At 38.8% G+C, this 20855-nt stretch overlaps 2 protein-coding genes across 2 annotated transcripts; both read left to right on the plus strand.

The window, feature by feature from the left end:
• The first annotated feature begins 285 nt into the window (after positions 1–285).
• khdrbs1a (KH domain containing, RNA binding, signal transduction associated 1a) lies at positions 286–3773 on the plus strand. The gene is made up of 9 exons (XM_038294456.1): positions 286–615; positions 995–1122; positions 1561–1677; positions 1772–1918; positions 2006–2130; positions 2200–2458; positions 2536–2612; positions 2694–2755; positions 2847–3773. Exons 1-9 carry the CDS (start codon positions 525–527, stop codon positions 2954–2956), a joined length of 1116 nt encoding a protein of 371 aa, XP_038150384.1. The 5' UTR covers positions 286–524; the 3' UTR covers positions 2957–3773.
• A 4474-nt stretch (positions 3774–8247) lies between these two features.
• tmem39b (transmembrane protein 39B) lies at positions 8248–20855 on the plus strand. Its single transcript, XM_038294502.1, has 9 exons — positions 8248–8401; positions 8954–9150; positions 12574–12793; positions 12917–13000; positions 13097–13251; positions 18289–18622; positions 18701–18888; positions 18987–19107; positions 20490–20855. Exons 2-9 carry the CDS (start codon positions 9020–9022, stop codon positions 20721–20723), a joined length of 1467 nt encoding a protein of 488 aa, XP_038150430.1. The 5' UTR covers positions 8248–8401; positions 8954–9019; the 3' UTR covers positions 20724–20855.

Here is a 20855-nt window from a genome sequence, read left to right on the forward strand (position 1 = left end):
GTTCATATTCAATTTTTTCTGTATAAACATTAAATTTTATTCACATCAGACACACAATCTTTTTTTCCAAGAAAGACCCAGCTTGAAGAAGCTTGATGCTTTTTTTTTTATTTTTTATTCGACATAATTTTTTTTAATTTGTGGTTCATATCTAAACAATCGAAAAAAAACATTATTGCTTCAGATTGATTTAGGGCTTTCTTAAAGTAAAAAAAAAAAGAAAGAAAGAAAGAAAATAGGCGGGAGCAAAGATGTTTCCGGTTGCCAGTGACGTAACTTCCCTCTCTCCTCTCAAATGCTGCTGCGCCATCCCTCCTTTGTCTGCTGCTGACCAGAGAAACCGGCAGGGATCACCGCTCCGCAGTCTGCTTTATTTCCTCTCTCAAATTTTTTTTTCAAAGTTAATATAACCCAATTCTGTACTATTTCAATCCGGCGAATTAACCGCGAGTTAGTTTTGAGCCAGAAATCCAAGCGTCTGTAAGTCCGCCATAGTCGAGCCTTGGCGAAGAAAGAAAATCAAAATGGAAGACACTAAATACCTCCCGGAGCTGCTTGCGGAGAAGGACAGCTTGGATTCCTCCTTTACACATGCCATGAAACTCATCACCGCGGGTAATTTGGATAGTTTATGCATCTTTAAAGAAAAAAAAAAAGTTAAATGATGATTTTTCTTTTTTTTTTTTTGTGCAAACGCATTTTTTCAAGGCCAGGCCCGAACAATGGCGCATTAAGACACGTGGTTATTATATATGTGGGTCAGATCCCCTCTCTCCCTTAAGAGGTTTTATTCATTTTAGAGAGCCACATGTGATGTATATTTTTTAATATACGTTTGTGCAAAAAAATATTTCCCTCCTTTTCTAGGAAAAATCCAAAATGTCAAAATCCTTTTTAAATGGGGGAATATATTACAGGCTGTATTTATGAATGGGGTAATCATTTAATTGTACACAAAATGCATTTTAATTTAAGCTTACATGTTTCTTTGCAGAGATTGAAAGGATTCAGAAAGGCGAACCCAAGAAAGCACAGGAAAAGGAGACCTACCTGGACCTGTTTGCCACAAAAACTATGAAACTGAAGGAGCGGGTCCTCATCCCATCAAAGCAGTACCCCAGGGTAGGTATAATGAGGTTTCTGCAGGTTAATTGTGTAGAAACCTAAAGACAACTGTAATTTAAGCCTAGGATTCAGGAGGACAAACGTGTAAATGTAAATCCATTTATTTTACTACAATGGGGAAATTCACTCTGCATTTGACCCATCCCCTTTGGGAGCCATGGGCAGCCATTGTGTGGCACATGAGGAGCAGTGTGGGGTTGAGGGTTTTGCTCAGAAACCCACAACCATATGAGGACTGCTCTAACCACTAGGCCAGTACTTCTGTTTCTCTGAGTTAGCTATACATGTGATTCCCTCCCACATGTTGAAATCCTTTTCCCATTGTCTGTGTTCCTTTATGAGTGGTTCTGCAATTCTTGATGTAATAAAGGCTAAAATGAAGATGCAGATGTGGCCTTTGCTCTGTTTCTAAATTATCTGGTCATTATCATGCAGGTTAACTTCGTTGGAAAGCTTCTGGGGCCTCAGGGCAGCACGATCAAAAGACTCCAGGAGGAGACTGGAGCAAAGATCTCAGTTTTGGGAAAAGGGTCAATGAGGGACAAAAACAAGGTTTGTGTATTTAAAAAAAAAAAAAAAAAAAAAGAACAATTTAGATGGTGAATACATTTTTCAACATGACCATAAACTATGAATTGATCCCCAGGAGGAAGAACTCAGGAAGGGTGGTGAGTCTAAATATGCTCACCTGGCCATGGAGCTACATGTGTTCATTGAGGTCACAGCGCCCATTCCAGAGGCGTATCTGCGTATGGCTCATGCCATGGATGAAGTCAAGAAGTTCCTCATCCCAGTCAGTGAAATCTTTAATCCCACACCTTTAATCTGCTTTTTATGCAGTGGGTCCGTAACCTCTTGAACCTTTCTGCTGTCCTTTCAGGAGCCTGGTGAGCATGACCCGTACATGGATCCTCAGTTCCTGAATGGATCTCAGGATGGTTCTGGAAGAGGGCGAGGGGGTCTTGGAAGGGGGCGAGGGGGACCACCTGGTGCCGGAGGACCAAGGTGAGTACTTTTTGTGTTAAGTGCATGGTATTACATTAGTTTCCTTAAATAACAAAGTCATTTGTTCAGGGGCAGAGGTATGCCACGCGGAGCACTCCGAGGAACAATGCGTGGAGGAGCACCCCGTGGAGGACCAGCCAGGGGTAGTGCACCCAGAGGGGGCCCAGCCGGTAGGGGGGGTCTGCCCTCTGCTCCTACCAGAGGAGGATCTGCTACCCGCTCCAGACCACCTACAGGTGGCGCCCCGCGGATGCTTCCTTCAGCAGCCTTGTCCCACCAAGGGGGTCCTTCAGGATCACAATCCAAACCTGACGCTTACGATGAATATGTAAGTACTTCTGATTTGTAATGGACACAGCTTAAGATCCACATCTATGGAATAAATGTCCACCTTTTTACATCTAGGGCTCATATGAGGAGGCTTATGCAGAGCCTTCCTACGAGGGATACGATAGCTATTACAGTCAACAGGCTGCACCTGCGTAAGTGTTTTTGTTTGTTTGTGTGATTTTTATTTACAAGAGTCTTATTTTTAAAATGTATACGTATTATTCTGGTTTTAGGGATACAGAGTATTACGATTACGGACATGGTGAAGCCCAGGATCCATCATATGAGGGTTACGGTATGTTTGAGCTGTTAAACGGCATCGTGCAGTGAATCTTCTCCCATGTACCATATGGTGAAATATTTTTTGTGTTTTCTCCCCTTTGCAGGTCAGGGAGACTGGGACAACTCGTGGTCCGGCTCTGGAGCTGGAGGCAAAGCTCCCGCTGCACGGCAGACCAAGGGTTCATACAGGGATCATCCATATGGCAGATACTGAACAACAACTGGTAGAGAGTTGCTTTAGCAACTGTCTCCGATATAACTGGCTAAACTTTACACAAAGTAATTCCCCCTCTTGTTTGTTCCCTTTTTTTACGGTATATTTTATGTTCTGTTAACTTTTTTTTTTTAAACTTAGAACAAGTTATGTTGGATGTGTTAGTGCTGGATAAGAAACACAATTTATATGAAAAGGAAAACAGACTTTTTTTCCCCCAATGTTAATCCTTTTTCCATTACATGTTCCAATAAGGGTTCAATCAATTAACTTTAACAGCTGGACAAAAGTGATACTGATAATTAATTGCTATTTCAGTTAATGGTTTAAGTAACAAACTGTGATTGTGGCGATTTAAACTATTACCATCTAGGCTGCATTTCCCAAAAGTCCTTCACCACTGGACATTAATTGCTCCTAATGCTTCAGTTTAAGTTTCTATTTATATATTTGCCTAAAACAAATTTAAACACAGCCTTAAGATATTTTGATGAGCGGAAAAAAAATCTTAAATTTGTGTTAAATATCTAGTTTCTCTTAAATTGTAGAAATCCATATTTTTGCCAATTGGTATGTAAAGTCGCTCTGTAACGTGAAAAACTGATCTAATGTTTCTTTAAGCTTGAAGGATAGACTGCAGCCACATCAATATTTTGTACATAACCTTAGGATAACTGTGTTTGCTTCAAGTCGTGCCGTCTCAAAATGCTCAATGCTTGTGTACCTTTGACTAAATAGTATACTAAACGTATCCCAAAATGTTTTTCTGCAGTGCGTGTTTCAATAAAGTTTCTAGTTTCTTTTTAATCAATCTAAACAGTATTTCTGCCTTTTATTGTACCAAAGGATTGCCTTCACTTTGTGAAAATGGTCCTCAACTGCTCCCCAATGCTGATTTAAGCTTGTATGTATACACCTCAACCTGAGCTGAATTTGGACAAATACAGGAGAGAGAAAAAATAAGGACACGTAGTGTTTTCCTGCCCAATGAGCTCACCCTTTTGAGTTGTTTTTCAAACTAGACGCTTGTAATGCCACTTTCAAAAAACGGCAAAATAAAGCTCATTTATTGAGATCATATGCCAAATTCATGTTTTGACAATGATGCAGTGCTTTAACATGTATTGTCATTAATCTTTAGTTAGTGTATCTCTCAGAGCTCTCAAGAGCGCAATGTATCTTCAGCCACTTGAAAATGACTGAATTTCAACAGTATTCCCCAAATCAAGCTTGCAGGGATCTTACTTGACTTTGATGCAAAGTCATGCTGGCTGCTTTTTATAAAAGAAAAATATCGCAGAGGAGAGGACTCTAAAAAGCCTAAAGGTCGCCACAAGAAGGTAAAACTAACCCCAACACTCATTTATTAGATTTATTTGTTTTGTTCTTTTTTATTTTCTGTGCAAAACATGTTTAAGTAATGCAAGTCATCCAAAACATCAAAACCATTTAAAGTACAAAATTATGCTATGACATTCAGTAGTTATTCCGAGCAAAATTAAGACGCAAAAACAATCATGTGGTTGTGATGCAACTCTTGCTCAAAAAAAAAGCAATAATTGTTTCATTTCACTCAATACTTTATCCATCCTGGTTATTTCTGTAGAATGTAGTTAAATGAAAATGAGTAGCTGCACTTAAAGCCTTAAAATATTCTATTAATGGGCAAAAACTTTCAGCTCGAGTTGCATGATCCTCTTTATTTTTTTAGTCTTAGTTTTGCATGTTTTGTTGCTCACTTTGTTCTACATTTGGATCTTTGTGATTTCTGGACCTCATTTATTTTTTCTCCTCTCAGGTTGTCATGAATGTGTTGGTGCAGTTGATAAATTCAACTCCTGCAGCTCAGGCCTGTAAGGTCAGTTGGAAAGAGCTCATTCAGGTTCTGATGGGTGTGTTTTCTTAGTTTCCTATAATTAATTGGGGTTCACTTTCGTCAACAGAGCCACTTCATGTTCTGTGGAAACTTGGACCTTTGGACCCCATTTTTACAAAGTCTGACGCGGGTCACACTTTCCACGGGGTGGAATTGTTTTTTTTATCAACTTCTGGATCTTTTTTACTTTTTTATATATTTTTTAAGCATTTTAAAATATTTTGTACAAAGTTTTAAGCCCATTTTTAATGGGGTGAAATGTCAGAATAAAAAAAGTGTTCATTTAAAGTGTCTCTTTAATTTAGAGGTTATCAATGGTCAAAGGGTTTGTAAGACATATGAGCCAAGGTTGGAAATTGGAAGACTTAGTGGTGAGTTTTGCAGGAACGGCTTCCTCACTCTAGTCACTCGTGTGCATCAGCTCGTAAGAACCCACAATGACCCACTTAAAGCAAGGCCTTGATACAAGACTGTAAGATGGCATCCATTGAAGTGACATTTAAACCGCAGCTGGCCTAAAAGGCACTGTATTAATGACTAACAAGTACTGGAATAGTCAAATGGGAGTGGCAGCCTAGTGGTTAGGGCACTGAACAAGACCCTTAACGCCACACAGCTCCGTGGGCGCCGCACAATGGCAGCCCACTGCTCCACAAGGGGATGGGTTAAATGCAGAGAAGTAATTTCCCTCTGAGATTATTAGAGTATATCGGATATAAAAAAAAATGGTCAGACCTCTATTGTGCTGTTGTTTATGGAACCTTGGATTCTGTCTGGCAGCATAAATGTATCAGGACATCCAGTTTAGGATGGTATAGCTATAGTTACGATTCTGCTCTTGATGCTGTGGCATTTTAATGCTTTGAAAAGTTTAATCGCTGCAATACTTAACTGTCTTTGAAGTCCTTCAATTTCTCTGGTGTCTGCAATCATTGGAAATTTGAATTTTCATTACCAATTACAAACTAAATTTGTTTAAACTGAGTCAAAACTGTAAACTAAATATGTGAACAATGATGGTCCATCTCCTGATTGGAGAACACTGGGTTTGGTTCAGCATGAGCGTAGTATTCCTCTATTTTAACCCTGACATTGTTGGCTAAAGGGTTTTTTGTTTGTATGCAGACTATTTTTTAGTAAATTTTGAAGTTAAAATGGATGAGAATTAGTGGGGTCTGTACAGAACTCTGTCAGGATATAGATATTTATGTGAACTTTATTCCATAAGGTACAAAAAGTGGAATTTCCAACAAAATGCTCTATACATTACTTTGGGTTAATATTGTTATTGATGCCGAATTCAATCTAACTTTATAGGTTCTGTCTGGGATAGATGCCATAGTAACATTCCCTATAATTTATCTTCTCTGGAAACTACAAATTTAAGCCTTAATTTCTGCTTTGCCCTATAAAGAGAATATTGTAAAACTGATAGAAATGTTAAAACGATTCTTACGAGAGCAATTGATGGAAGCCTGATCTAAGGACTTTTAACATTAGACTTCAATAAACAAAATGTAAAGGCTACACACTGCAAAGGGATCCATCTACCAGCTGCAGTTTGTATGTTTTTCTGGACCTTCTTGATCTGAACCCACTATACTGTACAATATCCAGAAATATTGTCAGAATGGAGATAATCTTAATGCTGTTATGGAGCCACGTCGTCCCAAGCACATCTACAGGCTGATCTACATGCTGTACTGATAAAGTAAGTCAAAGTAACAATGAAAGTCATTACACTCAAGTGCTGTAGTTTCACTCAGCTTGACATATAAAAATGTGCAAAGGATAAGAGATTTGAGGTTTCCACTCATAACGTCCAAGCCTCATATGGTTGTCAAGCATGAAAACTTAATTTCTAGAAATTGCACTTACAGCTTTTATAATTTTGTATACGCATTTTGAATACCAAAACAACATTTTGTTTTTGTAAAGTTTTCAGAAAGTGAATAAGCAAGTTGGCAGTGAAATGAACATTTCCAAGTACAGCAGTGATCAAATGTAAACAGTTTGGGAGAAAAACATGATGCAAAACATTGATATGGAAGTTCAGAGCAAAGCAAAGACACATGGTGCAAAAAAGGAGTAGAATTTTTTTTTGAGTTTCCATTTTAGTTTTGTGTTATCAGTGTGAGTCGGTCTCTTGCTAACTAAATATTTTATACTAATAAAGACATGTAAGTCATGGTCAGTGATCAGTTATTCTTACTTTCAACCATTTTTAAAAACAAAAATGGAGCATAGTTTAGTCCACTGAAGGCATTTTAGGCCACTGGAAAAAAAAAAGTTAATTGATTTTTAAATTTAATTTCAATATGAGAAAAAAGTCAGAATTCTGACTCTTCTCAAAATTCTGACTATTTTTTTCCTCAAAATTCAGACTTTTTCCCCCTCAAAATTCAGACAGTTTTTCCTCAAAATTTGGACTATTTTTTTCCTCAAAATTCAGTCTCCTTTTCCCCTCAAAATTCTGACTTTTTCCCCCTCAAAATTCTGACTTTAATCTGACTTTTAGATCTTAATGTAGATGGGCACCATAAAGGAAGAGATGTAGGAGCACTCAGCTTCACTGACAAAGATGTGAGTTGTTTTGGGTGGGCCAGTGACACATTGGTGCAAAATGAGCAGAAGGTGATTAAATAAAGAGAGCTCGTCTCTAAAACAGACATGTCTACGGCTTGATGCTTACATATTTATTAGCTGTCAGAATTCTGAGCTTGAAGTCAGAATTCTGACTTTTTCCCATATTAAGCTGAAATAATATTTAAAAATCTGAACTTTATTTTTTCGTTGGCCCTAATCCTCTTCCGTAATGAAAGGTAGACCATTCCTAGATCCCATTTCTCCCAGGGAGAATGATGTATTCAGTACAGGACATTGTTATGCGACATTTATATGTTTCAAAGACTGTCGTGACATGTCAACATTTCTGTTTTTCTGACTCAACAAAATGTTGGTTAACATGATGCAAGAAACTGCCTTGTTGAAGTTCGAGTCCATCTCTTTTAAGTTTTGTTTGTTTCCTTTGGTTGTAAAATTACTGCCTGTTTATTTCTGTATGTATTTCCATTGCCTTACAAAAGTTATGTTGATCTCCTGTATATAACTGTCATTTTCTCTTTTTTTTTGTAAGAAAGAAAAGTGGAGATCCCTACTTGAAAATGTAAATTAATGTTTTTGTTCAATTATAGTAAAAATAAAAAATAAATGCCTGAAGTGTGTGTTTCCATTTGCTGCATTAATCAACATTACTGGCAATAAAGGTTTAAAATAAGCTGTCTTTGTGTGAGGTATCTATATTGTTTGACTGAAATATTTCAATGAGGGATTTTTGAACTTAAATATTTACCTTTGGTGTATTTGCTATAAAATCTGGTTTCCCTTTAAATAACTCTCCTCCCACAGTTTACACCCCTACCCACCCACCCAGCAGCGACCTGTTTCACATCAACAATGAGTCTCCTCGCTGGCTCCAGTGCAAAAATATCCTGTATTTTTATTAATCTTCCGAAAATCTAATCCATTAGTAGTTAAACAAATAAATCCCTTAGCGACCACCGGAAGCGGTAAGCGCATATTTCCCTCTGCAGCCTGTTTAGCTGATTTGTTTTTAGCTAGCTGGTTAGCTTGGTGTTAGCTTAGGCCTCTATCTTCATATTTAATCAAGCGTGGTCTTGGCGGAAAGAGGAGGGGGGGTCTTTGTTGTGGTCCACGTTGTTTTTCCCTCCTTCTGATCCGTATGTGGGAAACAAACGTCCCGTGGAATATTTTTAAATCCAAAACCACCAGATGATGTAGCTACTTAGCTAACTTGTAATGACAGCTTCCGCAGAGGCTGCTGGGATGTTATGCAGCTTGTTTAGATCCACAAACCTGTAGCTTCATGCACTATTATCACGGTTGTGGTCATATAGTTGTTAGCTGTTTTTTCAGTTCAGCTTTATAATTATATATAATGGTAGTGAAACCCTTTAAGCTGTGTGGTTTTCTTTTTGCCTTATTTTGCATGTCCGCTAACACTTGATGCAGCAATGCTTTAAGAGTACACAATATGCATGATTATTAAATATATAAATGCATTCTGCATGTGTGCTGATTTCAATGGGCTTTCCAAACAGGTGCATAAATAGAGGGAGAGATCAGGCTGCTGGACAGGAAAAACCAGGTGAACAGCGGGTGTGGCGATGGCTGGTGGAAGGAGAGGGACCAATCGGACCACCTACTGCAGACCTCCGTTAGGTAGTGATGCAGGCTCTGTCGCCAATGGCAACCACACCAACAGCTCCCCGGTCACAGGGGTGCGATCCCGAGCAAGGCAAGTCTTTGTGCAGATATCTGAAGAACTACACATTGATTTTCAGAAGTCTTCAATGCAAAAGTTCAAATGATCATATTGGGATGCTACGCCAACGTGAAGTAGCTCATTATTCTAAATTGAAAGTAGATTAGACAAAATAATGTGGATTGTATATTCCCCCATTTTTACACCCCTGATTTAGCTTAGTAAACAAGCCCCACCCGCCAGCAGCCAAAATATTTTTTTTTCCTGCAAGCCCCAGGCCCTAGAACTGGCGGGCCAATCTCAACACCGAGATGTGTTTTGAATTTCTGGATGCAAAGCGGGCGGGGTTTTGAGGGCGTGACAACAAAGCTGTACAGCGCTGGAAAAAGCACAATAAGGAAGATGGCAACAGCTTTCAATGGATAATTTGAGGCGAGAATATTGTACTTTAGAGCATCACTATATGGTCCATTTATTAAGTAACTAAAAAAACAATTTCCAAAGATGAGAGGACCGTGTCAACCAGCAGACCTCCGAGGTTAACGGCAGCCAATCTGGTGATTTTTGACTCAGCCTTGGGAAGGACGTATTCACCGTTTTACCGACAGGCTGTTTGTTTACACTACCCGACCAGCTTTCTGTTGCACTTCCTATGTCACGGTCAGTTGTGCTGATTGTTCAGAGCGTTGGCCAATAGGCACAGACATGGTTTGAAAAACATTGGGTTGTTCTCATCAACAATCTTCCGATGTCTCATTCATCGGGGCCAGACTAAATTACACATTTAATCTCACATTTAGTCTGGTTTATCAGGCTACCCCTGAACAACTTCCAGTGTGGGTAGTTGGCTCTATTTAATAATAATAATAATGGAACTTTATTGATCTCGCACTGGAGAAATTTACCTCTCCATTTAACCCATCCCCTTGAGGAGCCATGGGCTGCCACTGTGTGGCGCCTGGGAAGCAGTGTGGGGTTACGGGTCTTTGCTCAGAGACCCAGAGTGGATCCTGTGGGGATTGAACTGGGTACTTGCAACCTTCTCAGAGCTCAAGCGCACTGCACTAACCACCTATTTGTAGATATATTAGACAGCTGTTTAGGAATGTATGGAAACTGAGAGTGGCCAAACTCAAACTTTTTTTTTTGTTTCCGTTGATTTCTCGAGATAATGATATAACTATCTCGTTATCACGGTTAAACCATTAAATGTTTTTGTCAAGATAACAAGATAAATAGCTCGCTATCATTAGAATATACTTATTGATTTCTTGAGATAACGAGTAATGAATTACGCTGGCCAACAGCGCTGTATTCCCATTTCCATTCATGCCTGCGGTGCCTGTAGTTGTGTGGTTGCTGTACAGCGTGTGCGCAAACGATTAGCTTTTTTAGTTTCCTTTTTCTTTCCACTCTTTTACAGATCGCGGTGGTTTACTGGATTGCATGAAATACAGTAGAAACAAATCTGACAGTTTTTTAATGAAAATAATACATCTTGACTCATTTTGGGGGTTAATGCATCTTATACCTGTTACAAGCATAACACCGGGTCTGTTCAGAAAACACCCGGCGCTAAGTCGCCAGAGGCACAGGTCTAATTGATCATGAATCAGAAGTGGAAGCAAATAATCAAACCAACAACGTCGTCTCGTTACCTAAAAGTTAAACACACGATTATCCACAGAATTACACATAGGCTGTCATGAGTTATAAGTAGGGTTGTCACGATACTAAACTTTTCAACTCGATACCGATACTAAGTAAAATATTCGATACTCGATACCCTTTTCGATACCACAAGGATAGAAACAAAGACACTAAAATTCAACAGAAATATTTTCACTATTAAAAAAAATACAATACATAAATAAAAAACTATAATAATATTTTGAGGTTGTATGCTGTGCCCAGTATTAAGCAAGCTTGATAAAAAACGTACAAAATTAAAATTAAATGTTCCTTCCTTGGCTATGCTTTGCAGACATAATAATGACACTAGCCAAACCAGTTAAGCAAAAATAATTCTCAGCAGCTGCACCTGTTAAAAAAAAAAGTCTGAAACTGAAAAATGCACAGAATTTTTCAATCACACAGTGTTCAGAAAGTGCATTTTCCACTATTCTGCACCTTGCAGTATTGTATTGTATCCGGATACAACGTTTCAGTATCAATACTTTTTTGAGTATTGATACTTTTGACAACCCTACTTATAAGTTACTTCCGCTGTTGTGGTATTGAAGGATGTAATCAGTTTTAACACACACCAATCATCTCGTTATCACGACAAAACCGGCTTTTGTTACCTTTAGGTAATGAGGAAATTAACTTGTTTTCTCGAGAAAACCACAGTATAGGAAAAGTATCTGAGGGACACGACCGCTCTCGGCTTCCATAGGAAAACGACTCAAAGACTTGTTTGAGAATATTAGTAAAGGAACGGCATTGAGAAGCTGAATTAATGAAACAGAAACTAGGTATTATTTTATGAAAAAAGATCTCAGACTTTCAATATCTATGTTTAAACCTTTATTTGGGCTTCGGAAAGACAAAAGCACATTCTCATCTGTCCAAGTCATGGCTGCTTTACAGACAAACCTGGATATTACTTAGTGCCAAGGCGCCGACACAGGGGTGCTTGAAAAAAGGAACGGTTCAAAATTTAGAATAAAGGTATAGTCAAAATATGTCCTGTTTCATGTCCAATTTTTACAAAATCCTTTCACACACGGATGAAAATGCAAAAAGAGATTTTGCATGTGAAGGTAGAAGACAATGTGTAGCCAAAGAGTGCCCCCGTATTTATCTTTCAACTTTGGCATTGATAGGTCGACAGTACCTCAGAGAAGCTGTAGAAATGCATGATGCCAGTTCTATAATCTGACGATAGGCCAATCATTACTTATGCAATCAACAAATCTGGTCTATATGTAGAAAGAAAGACGCTATTTTTGAGAAAAAAAAAAAAAAAAGAAGTTCTGTTTTCAGTTTGCCACAAGCTACATAGGGATAACAGTAAGCTTTGTTATTTTGCTTGTTCAAAGAGAATAATCCATGTCCTTTTAAATGGTCATGACAAAGGGGTCAGTGTCGGATATAATAGGACTAAATAATATGATACAAAATAAAATGGGTCCAGTCAATGTGCAACGATGCAGCATTATCAAGAACAATGTCAGAGCTGTTGAAGCCAGATGGAGGTAAATACTTGGTAATAATGGAAGGAAACCTGTTGGTTACAGAAGACTCTAGACTCAGGAGGAGGTTCACCCTCAAACAGTCAGTGACTGTCAACACGCAGCCAGTGCTGCATTCAGATGGTTTTTGCATATTCATCTGTTGCAGTGGCCCAAAGCAGTCACCTGAATAACTGCACAGGTTACTTAGAGGTATGCAGAATACAAACCACTGTCACAGTTCATGATGAGCTTTTTAATAATGTGGTTCTACCTGCAGGAACGGCTCTGGAAGCTGCATGTCGAGCCCCCCGCTTGCTGCTCAGACTGTGGTTCCTCTGAAGCACTGCAAGATCCCCGAGCTGTCCATGGACCGGAACGTATTGTTTGAGCTCCACCTCTTCTTCTGCCACCTTATCGCCCTGTTTGTCCACTATGTCAACATCTACAAGACTGTGTGGTGGTACCCCCCGTCACACCCCCCCTCCCACACATCACTGGTCAGTACTGGAGTCGTTCTGCTTTTAAAGCTGTGTTCAAAGTTTTCTGTTTCATGAAAACAAGTGTTTTTTTTTTTTTTTAACAGTTTGTTAAATAATAAAACTGAATCTGCTTTATTGCAGAACTTCCATCTCATTGATTATAACATGCTGGTGTTCACAATCATTATACTAGCAAGGAGGCTAATTGCAGCAATTGTAAAAGAGGCAAGTCATTTTTCTCTTTCACACTGTTCACATTTACGGTGATTAAAATTTTTATAGCAGTTTTTATGTAAAATAATCAGTTTTCTTTTCCTCCAGGCATCACAGAGTGGAAAACTCTCCTTCCCCCACTCGATATTTTTAGTGATGGCCCGGTTTGCAGTGCTAACGCTGACAGGCTGGAGCCTTTGTCGATCCCTCATTTACCTGTTCAGAACCTACTCTGTCCTCAGCCTGCTCTTCCTATGCTATCCGTAAGTATTCACAAAAAAACAGAAACTGTCATTAGATATATTTTTTCTTTTTTTGATCTCATGTTCCTATTGAGTTCGCTGTTATGAAGTGGTTTTAATCCATGTAAATACAAGATATCTTCTTCCCCCCTGATGTTTTTGGGCGATGTGAGGGTCAGCTATTGGCTTTAAAGCTTAGTTTCCATTTAGTGCTGGCTATTATCTTGTAGGTATCTAATTGAAATGCGTAGAGTAAGTTGTTGAATAGAACAGTTTAAATATTGATAGTTTAATGGAGTCTGAACCAGATGTGGATTGATTTAACGGCCACCTCCTTGCATTTCTAATCGAGGTTTACTGTATTTGTTGACTATTTTTGATTTCTGAAGGATTTTTTTAAACGTTTTTAGCTTCAGACTAAGATAGATAACAAAAATAATTAAAGATACCACAATAATAGCCCATAATACCACTGTTTTCGGTAAACATGTCCAGAATGACGGCGTTCAATAAAAAGGCCTCTATTAGATCTTTTATTCATGACGATGGAAGATTATACTACTAATGGTTTATAGCAGCCTGTATATGTTTTCTCTGGCTTTATAATGAGGACCAGGTGGATTTATCTCAGGCTAACCCCTGTAATAAACGACTTAAAGGGATTTCAGATCAAAAACAAACTGAACTCCGATAACGGCGTTACAAAGACGGGTTTGACTCATCAAAAGGAAAAACATACTGCTGCTTTCAATCAGAAGGTCAAAATTTTTTCTCATTTACAGACTTACTTTTCTGGCTTTTTATTTTGTAATTATTTACCATAGAGCATTAATACTGTTTACACTTAAACTGTTTTGAATGTCATTGAAAAAACACTTAACGGCTCTTCATGTTTTCACTCATTCAGAAAACGATCAGATGTTAAAACATTTCTGCATGTTTGCTCTATATGAATGCTTAGATATACCAATAATGTGGACATATCCCCCAATAAATATACACTACCTCCGCTACTAGGGGTGTAAATCACATCCATCATGGCGATTCGATTCAGTATCTATTTCCTGACCCAACGATTCGATTATTTTCGATACTCAAGAATACACCACGATTCGATTCGATTAATCGGTTAATTTTTTTTTTATTATTTTTTTTTTTTTACACCTTCCAGGCTAAACAAAGTTTCAAGTTTGAAATAAATCAATGAAAGCTGTAATATCATTATGCATTTTCTTTAGAAACAACAGCAAATAACAGAAGTAGAAAAGTTGCATCAAAAAATACTGCAAAAATACTGCAGATAATCAGTGCAATGAGTTCAATGCAATACCTCGGCTCCAGAGAAACTGTCCAACATATTTTTTTAGAATGTAATAAATATACTCAGGAAAGAGAGATGTTGCGTAGAGAGTTAGACAGGAATAAAAATAAACTAGATATAAGGGAATTGTTTCAAAGGTCATCTGGGGATGTAGTTTTTGGTAGAATTTTTAATTTTCTAAGAAGAACGGGTATTTTAGGGAGAATATAATAGTTTGTCTGGTCCATACTCCATTCTGGAAGGTGGCGGTAATGCACCTATAAGTTGTTTGCCAACCGCCATTAAAAAAAAGAAGAAGAAGAAGGCTCCAGAGTGTTGCGTCTTCGCCCCCTTGAGAGACGCTCCGCTGCACCTCTCCCAGATTGTAGCTGACCGCAAACAGTGCAGCAGACAAGAGGCCGGCTTGTTTTGTTTTGTTTTTATGACCGAAATTGCGGAAAACAACTCGTGAAGTTTGACCCGCTAGAAGAGCGAGGTGCGCTAGAATGCTGGGACCCTTTTTCCAGCTGAATCTCCGCTCTTTTTGCCCCATTGTCCCTCCGTCGTCGGACTAAGCTCGCCCCCACTTCCTCACCGCCTCGGCCGTATCTAGACCCACAGCGTGTAGCTCAGACCACGCTTCAATATTGAGCATAATTTAAAAATGTCTGTGAAGCTTTCCACAACAAACTGCTGTAAGAGTATAACCAGGAAGCGCTGTAGGAGGGCAAAATAGGTTTAGCGGCACCGCAGCACGGGAGGGAGAATTACGCCCAGGAGCAAATGGATAAAAATAGACCGGAGGAAAAAAAAAAAACATGAATCGATTATCTTGCGGACGTGTCGATGCATCGGATCGTCGGCTTTTGGATCGATGCATCGATACAAAACGATTATTATTTACACCTATATCCGCTACATGGTGGAGCCCAGCTCTGCAAAAAAAAAGGAAAGCAAATCATTAATGCTGAAGTCAGAACAGAAGGAGCAGTTAAAACTGCTTCACTTTACATTTTTGGGCATCCGAATATTTTTATAGTTGTATTTGATGCTGGATGAGCTCCCTGAGTGCAGATAAGCTATAATTGCTGCTTATTTTGGTGCATCTAATGCAGGTTGAATCGTTATGTCTTGATGACCTTAGTTGATACATCCAGCCTTTGGACCTTTATAATCAATAAAAGTATTTAGACTGTGTGACACAGGACGATGGGCGAGCAGATAGCAGGCCAGAAAAATTCCATGTGATTTTTATTTTTTTGCCGGACAGAGGAGTAAGACTGCAGTAAATCTATAGAAATCACATGGCTCCAGCAGTAAACAGAATAATCAGATCATTCTGATTTTCAAAATAATGAACTAAAGGCTGTTAGCTCCAGTTAGAACTTCTCTGTATTAAGACATTTAGGAGTTTATTTCTATATATTTGTGTCCTTTTGGCTGCTCCCTTATTTATGAATCAGTTTGGGTCAATGCTCTATAAAAAGCAGTAATCATCCATGGTCACTAGACAAGCAGATATATACTAGAATGCTTTGCGAGAGCTCTCCTCGCAAAGCATTATGGGATTTGTTGTGACAGCGACCCGCTGTTGGGTAATAACAAAGATGGGATGCAGAGTCATGTGACCAACAGGAAACTAAAAGTAGTCATCATCTGTCCGAACAGTCAGTTCACTATAAAGTCCACTATATAGTCCCCACTCTATATAGTGACTGAGGGATCTAGTGCTTAGGGCGGACGTTCTGGCACAGCCAAAGTTGTTACCTTGCGTATACAGGTGCTGGTCATAAAATTAGAATATCATGAAAAAGTAGATTGATTTCAGTAATTCCATTTAAAAAGTGAAACTTGTATATTATATTCATACATTACATACAAACTCATATATTTCAGATGTTTATTTTGTTTAATTTTGATGATTACAAATGACAACAAATGAAAATCTCAAATTCATCATATCAGAAAATTAGAATATTGTGAAAAGGTTCAAAATTGATGGCCCCTGGTGCCACACTCTAATCAGCTAATTAACTCAAACCACCTGCAAAAGCCTTTAAATGGTCTTTCAGTCTAGTTCTATAGGCTACACAATCATGGGGAAGACTGCTGACTTGACAGTTGTCCAAAAGACGACCATCGACACCTTGCACAAGGAGGGCAAGACACAAAAGGTCATTGCTAAAGAGGCTGGCTGTTCACAGAGCTCAGTGTCCAAGCACATTAATAGAGAGGCGAAGGGAAGGAAAAGATGTGGTCGAAAAAAGTGTACAAGCAAGAGAGATAACCGCACCCTGGAGAGGATTGTGAAACAAAACCCATTCAAAAATGTGGGGGAGATTCACAAAGAGTGGACTGCAGCTGGAGTGAGTGCTTCAAGAACCACCACACACAGACGTATGAAAGACATGGGTTTCTGCTGTCGCATTCCTTGTGTCAAGCCACTCTTGAACCACAGACAGCGTCAGAAGCGTCTTGCCTGGGCTAAAGAGAAACAGGACTGGACTGCTGGTGAGTGGTCCAAAGTCATGTTCTCTGATGAAAGTAAATTTTGCATTTCCTTTGGAAATCAAGGTCCCAGAGTCTGGAGGAAAAGAAGAGAGGCACTTCATCCACGTTGCTTGAAGTCCAGTGTAAAGTTTCCACAGTCAGTGATGGTTTGGGGTGCCATGTCATCTGCTGGTGTTGGTCCATTGTGTTTTCTGAGGTCCAGGGTCAACGCAGCCACATACCAGGAAGTTTTAGAGCACTTCATGCTTCCTGCAGCTGACCAACTTTTTGGAGATGCAGATTTCATTTTCCAACAGGACTTGGCACCTGCACACAGTGCCAAAGCTACCAGTACCTGGTTGAAGGACCATGGTATCCCTGTTCTTAATTGGCCAGCAAACTCTCCTGACCTTAACCCCATAGAAAATCTATGGGGTATTGTGAAGAAGAAGATGCAATACACCAGACCCAACAATTCAGAAGAGCTAAAAGCCACTATTAGAGCAACCTGGGCTATCATAACACCTGAGCAGTGCCACAGACTGATCGACTCCATGCCACGCCGCATTGCTGCAGTAATACAGGCCAAAGGAGGCCCAACTAAATACTGAGTGCTGTACATGCTCATACTTTTCATGTTCATACTTTTCAGTTGGCCAACATTTCTATAAATCCTTTGTTTTTATTGGTCTTCAGTAATATTCTAATTTTCTGATATGATGAATTTGAGATTTTCATTTGTTGTCATTTGTAATCATCAAAATTAAACAAAATAAACATCTGAAATATATGAGTTTGTATGTAATGTATGAATATAATATACAAGTTTCACTTTTTAAATGGAATTACTGAAATCAATCTACTTTTTCATGATATTCTAATTTTATGACCAGCACCTGTATTTATATATATGTGTGGCTGTTAGCACAATAGACCAATTACTCAGCTGTAATTATTAATACATATCAAAACATTATGACTGAAAATCGAATGTCAAAGATTGAACCCTGTTTGTAAAAACTGGTCACAATTATAAACAGTTTGTTTCATGATATTTGGGACAAATTAAATGTGATCGTTGGAAAATACCTACTGTTGATTATTTATTTTTTTAACTCTGCTATGTAAGAACTAAAAATAGGACCTGAAAAGTAGCCTCGATCTTAACTTCTAATGATCTTTGTCTTCTGACACAGTGTTTGGTGTTATTGCTGCTGTTATTGTTGTAAAAAGGGTTAAAATGTAACATCAGGTTATGTTTCCCACAGATTCGGGATGTACATTCCTTTCTTCCGACTCAGCTGCGATTTTCGGCGGGCGGGTTATCTCTCACCGATCGCGAGCATCGGCTCCAAAGAGGTTGGTAGTGTGAGCCGCGGCAGGGACTACTTCACCGTGCTGAAGGAGACGTGGAAGCAGCACACAAGCCAGCTGTACGGCGTCCAGGTGATGCCCACACACGCCTGCTGCCTGTCTCCTGACCTCATTCGAAAAGAGGTGGAGTTCCTAAAGATGGACTTCAACTGGAGGATGAAGGAAGTGCTGGTCAGCTCGATGCTTAGTGCTTATTATGTGGCCTTTGTACCTGTATGGTTTGTAAAGGTAAACTGCTGTTGAATTTAATCAGTTTTAATTTTAATTCAGGCTTTTTGTTCTGATAATCTCTGTTTTGTTCTGCAGAGCACTCAGTATGTAGATAAGCGATGGTCCTGTGAGCTGTTTATACTGGTGTCAGTCAGCACATCGGTCATCCTCATGAGGCACTTGTTGCCGCCTCGGTACTGCGACCTGCTTCACAAAGCTGCAGCCCACCTCGGCTGCTGGCAGAAGGTCGACCCCTCTCTCTGCTCCAACGTCCTTCAGCACATGTGGGTCATCTTCTTTGTTTATCACATCATTTTCTCAGTTCAGACTTTTCTTTACTAAAGTAAGTCATACTCTGTGTGTGTTTTCTTTTTTCCTTCAGATGGACTGAAGAGTACATGTGGCCTCAGGGAGTCCTGGTAAAACATAATAAGAACGTGTATAAAGCCATGGGCCACTATAATGTTGCTGTTCCTTCAGATGTGTCCCACTATCGCTTTTATGTAAGTCTCACTGGATAAAGTTTATTTAAAAATGCAACTGTATGGCCTTTTAAAAGTATTCATAGTTAATGAATTGTGAGGTGCAACTGATTTAGTTTGGCTCTGTCTGAAGCTCAATTAGCTCAATGGGATAAAAAAATATAAATGTTGCTACGGATTCAGTTAGATTTTGTCTTTTTTTGCCTCGATGAACAGTTCAATAGTTCTTGCCATCTTCCTTGTCATCGCGCCCTCAAAACCCCACCCGCTTTGCGTCCAGAAATTCAAAGCACATCTCTGCGTTGTGATTGGGCCACCAGTTCTAGGGCCTGGGGCGTTGATTGACGCTAGACCAAACTCGCAGGCAAAAATGATTTTGGCCGCTGGCGTGTGGGGCTAGTTTACTAAGCTAATGACTTGGATGACTGAGCATCTTCACCAACATGTACAGTTTTTGTTTTCTGACACCAATAAGGGTTTTTTTTTATGTAGGCCAAAGAATTGACTTTTGATTTATATCAGACCAGAGGATCTTTGTTTAGTTGACCTTTAATCACAACTTGCAGATTGGTAAAAACTTTGGCAGCTCAGACCATCATCGCTGATCGTATATATATATATATATATATATATATATATCTCTGAATGTATATATGAAAAAAAGCTGTTTTTTCAAAAGCAGTACAGAAAAAAATTCTTAAAATGTGAGGATAAGATTATTTGGACCTTTAATCAGTCATGGATGTGCTAATATACATTATGTGACTTTTACTATAAAAATATTAGAACTAGCCAGTTTATTAAAGTTGGCAGAACCTGAGAAGACACAAAAACAAATGAGATAATTTACAATCATTTATATATCCCTTTTCCCGTTGGACCACTTATTCATTATAATATTGTGTTAATAGTTTATTGTTAAGTAAGGAAAAAATGTCATTTAAGAACCTTTAATAAAAATGAAAACCCAATCTTAGCCCCCAAAAGTTTGGATGCCACCGGTTGACATAGAAACCCTGTAACCCTGCTAACTCAACCCTGTTTCTCCAAGACTTTCTCCCTGACCTGCTTGCTGTGTCTCCCTATTTTCTAAAAAAACCTCCAAGGCTTTCAAACTGCTGTATTCATACTGAAATTAAAAGTCAAACCTAATGGACTACATTTGGAATTTTCAAGGAAAAATGTTGCATTGGATTATATACATGGGTATCAGAGTACTTGTATAGATATTAATTTATATTTCTATCCATATTAAAGTGGAAAAACAATTATTTTTCTTGCACTTATGTGCAAATTGCTTTTTAAGGATTGCATAAAATGTTGGGGGGAAATAAATGATAGTTGGAGGTTAAATGTAATGAAATAAGACCTCAACATTAACCTGCCCTCTCTGTTTCCCCTAGTTTTTCTTCAACAAGCCTTTACGAATATTGAACATTCTCATCATCCTCGAAGGCGCCATCATTTTCTACCAGCTGTACTCGCTGATCTGCTCGGAAAAGTGGCACCAGACGATATCTCTGGCCCTGATTCTCTTCAGCAACTATTATGCCTTCTTCAAGCTCCTCAGAGACAGAATAGTCCTAGGAAAAGCATACTCGTTCCCAAACAGCTCATCAGTCCAGAAAGTCAGCTAGAGCTCCTGTTGTTTCATTAGAACAGGATGAACATGCCTAAGAGCTTTGTATTTTTTTTTTACAAGCAAAATTTGTGTCACGTTTTTGTCCTGAATTGCCATAAGAAAAAATAAATATTTTTGTATTACTTTA

The sequence above is a fragment of the Cyprinodon tularosa genome, unplaced genomic scaffold (assembly GCF_016077235.1).
Source record: "Cyprinodon tularosa strain WSP-4 unplaced genomic scaffold, ASM1607723v1 ctg340, whole genome shotgun sequence".
NCBI classification, from domain to species: domain Eukaryota; kingdom Metazoa; phylum Chordata; class Actinopteri; order Cyprinodontiformes; family Cyprinodontidae; genus Cyprinodon; species Cyprinodon tularosa.

Bases quoted from the DNA above. Each gene is read 5' to 3' on its own strand.
- tmem39b (XM_038294502.1), top strand. From the start codon at position 9,020: ATGGCTGGTGGAAGGAGAGGGACCAATCGGACCACCTACTGCAGACCT. The intron at 12,794-12,916 runs GTCAGTACTGGA...GCTTTATTGCAG, and splicing joins CCCCCTCCCACACATCACTG to AACTTCCATCTCATTGATTA. The intron at 19,108-20,489 runs GTAAGTCTCACT...TGTTTCCCCTAG, and splicing joins TGTCCCACTATCGCTTTTAT to TTTTTCTTCAACAAGCCTTT.
- khdrbs1a (XM_038294456.1), top strand. From the start codon at position 525: ATGGAAGACACTAAATACCTCCCGGAGCTGCTTGCGGAGAAGGACAGC. The intron at 2,459-2,535 runs GTAAGTACTTCT...TTTTACATCTAG, and splicing joins CTGACGCTTACGATGAATAT to GGCTCATATGAGGAGGCTTA. The intron at 2,756-2,846 runs GTATGTTTGAGC...TCCCCTTTGCAG, and splicing joins TCCATCATATGAGGGTTACG to GTCAGGGAGACTGGGACAAC.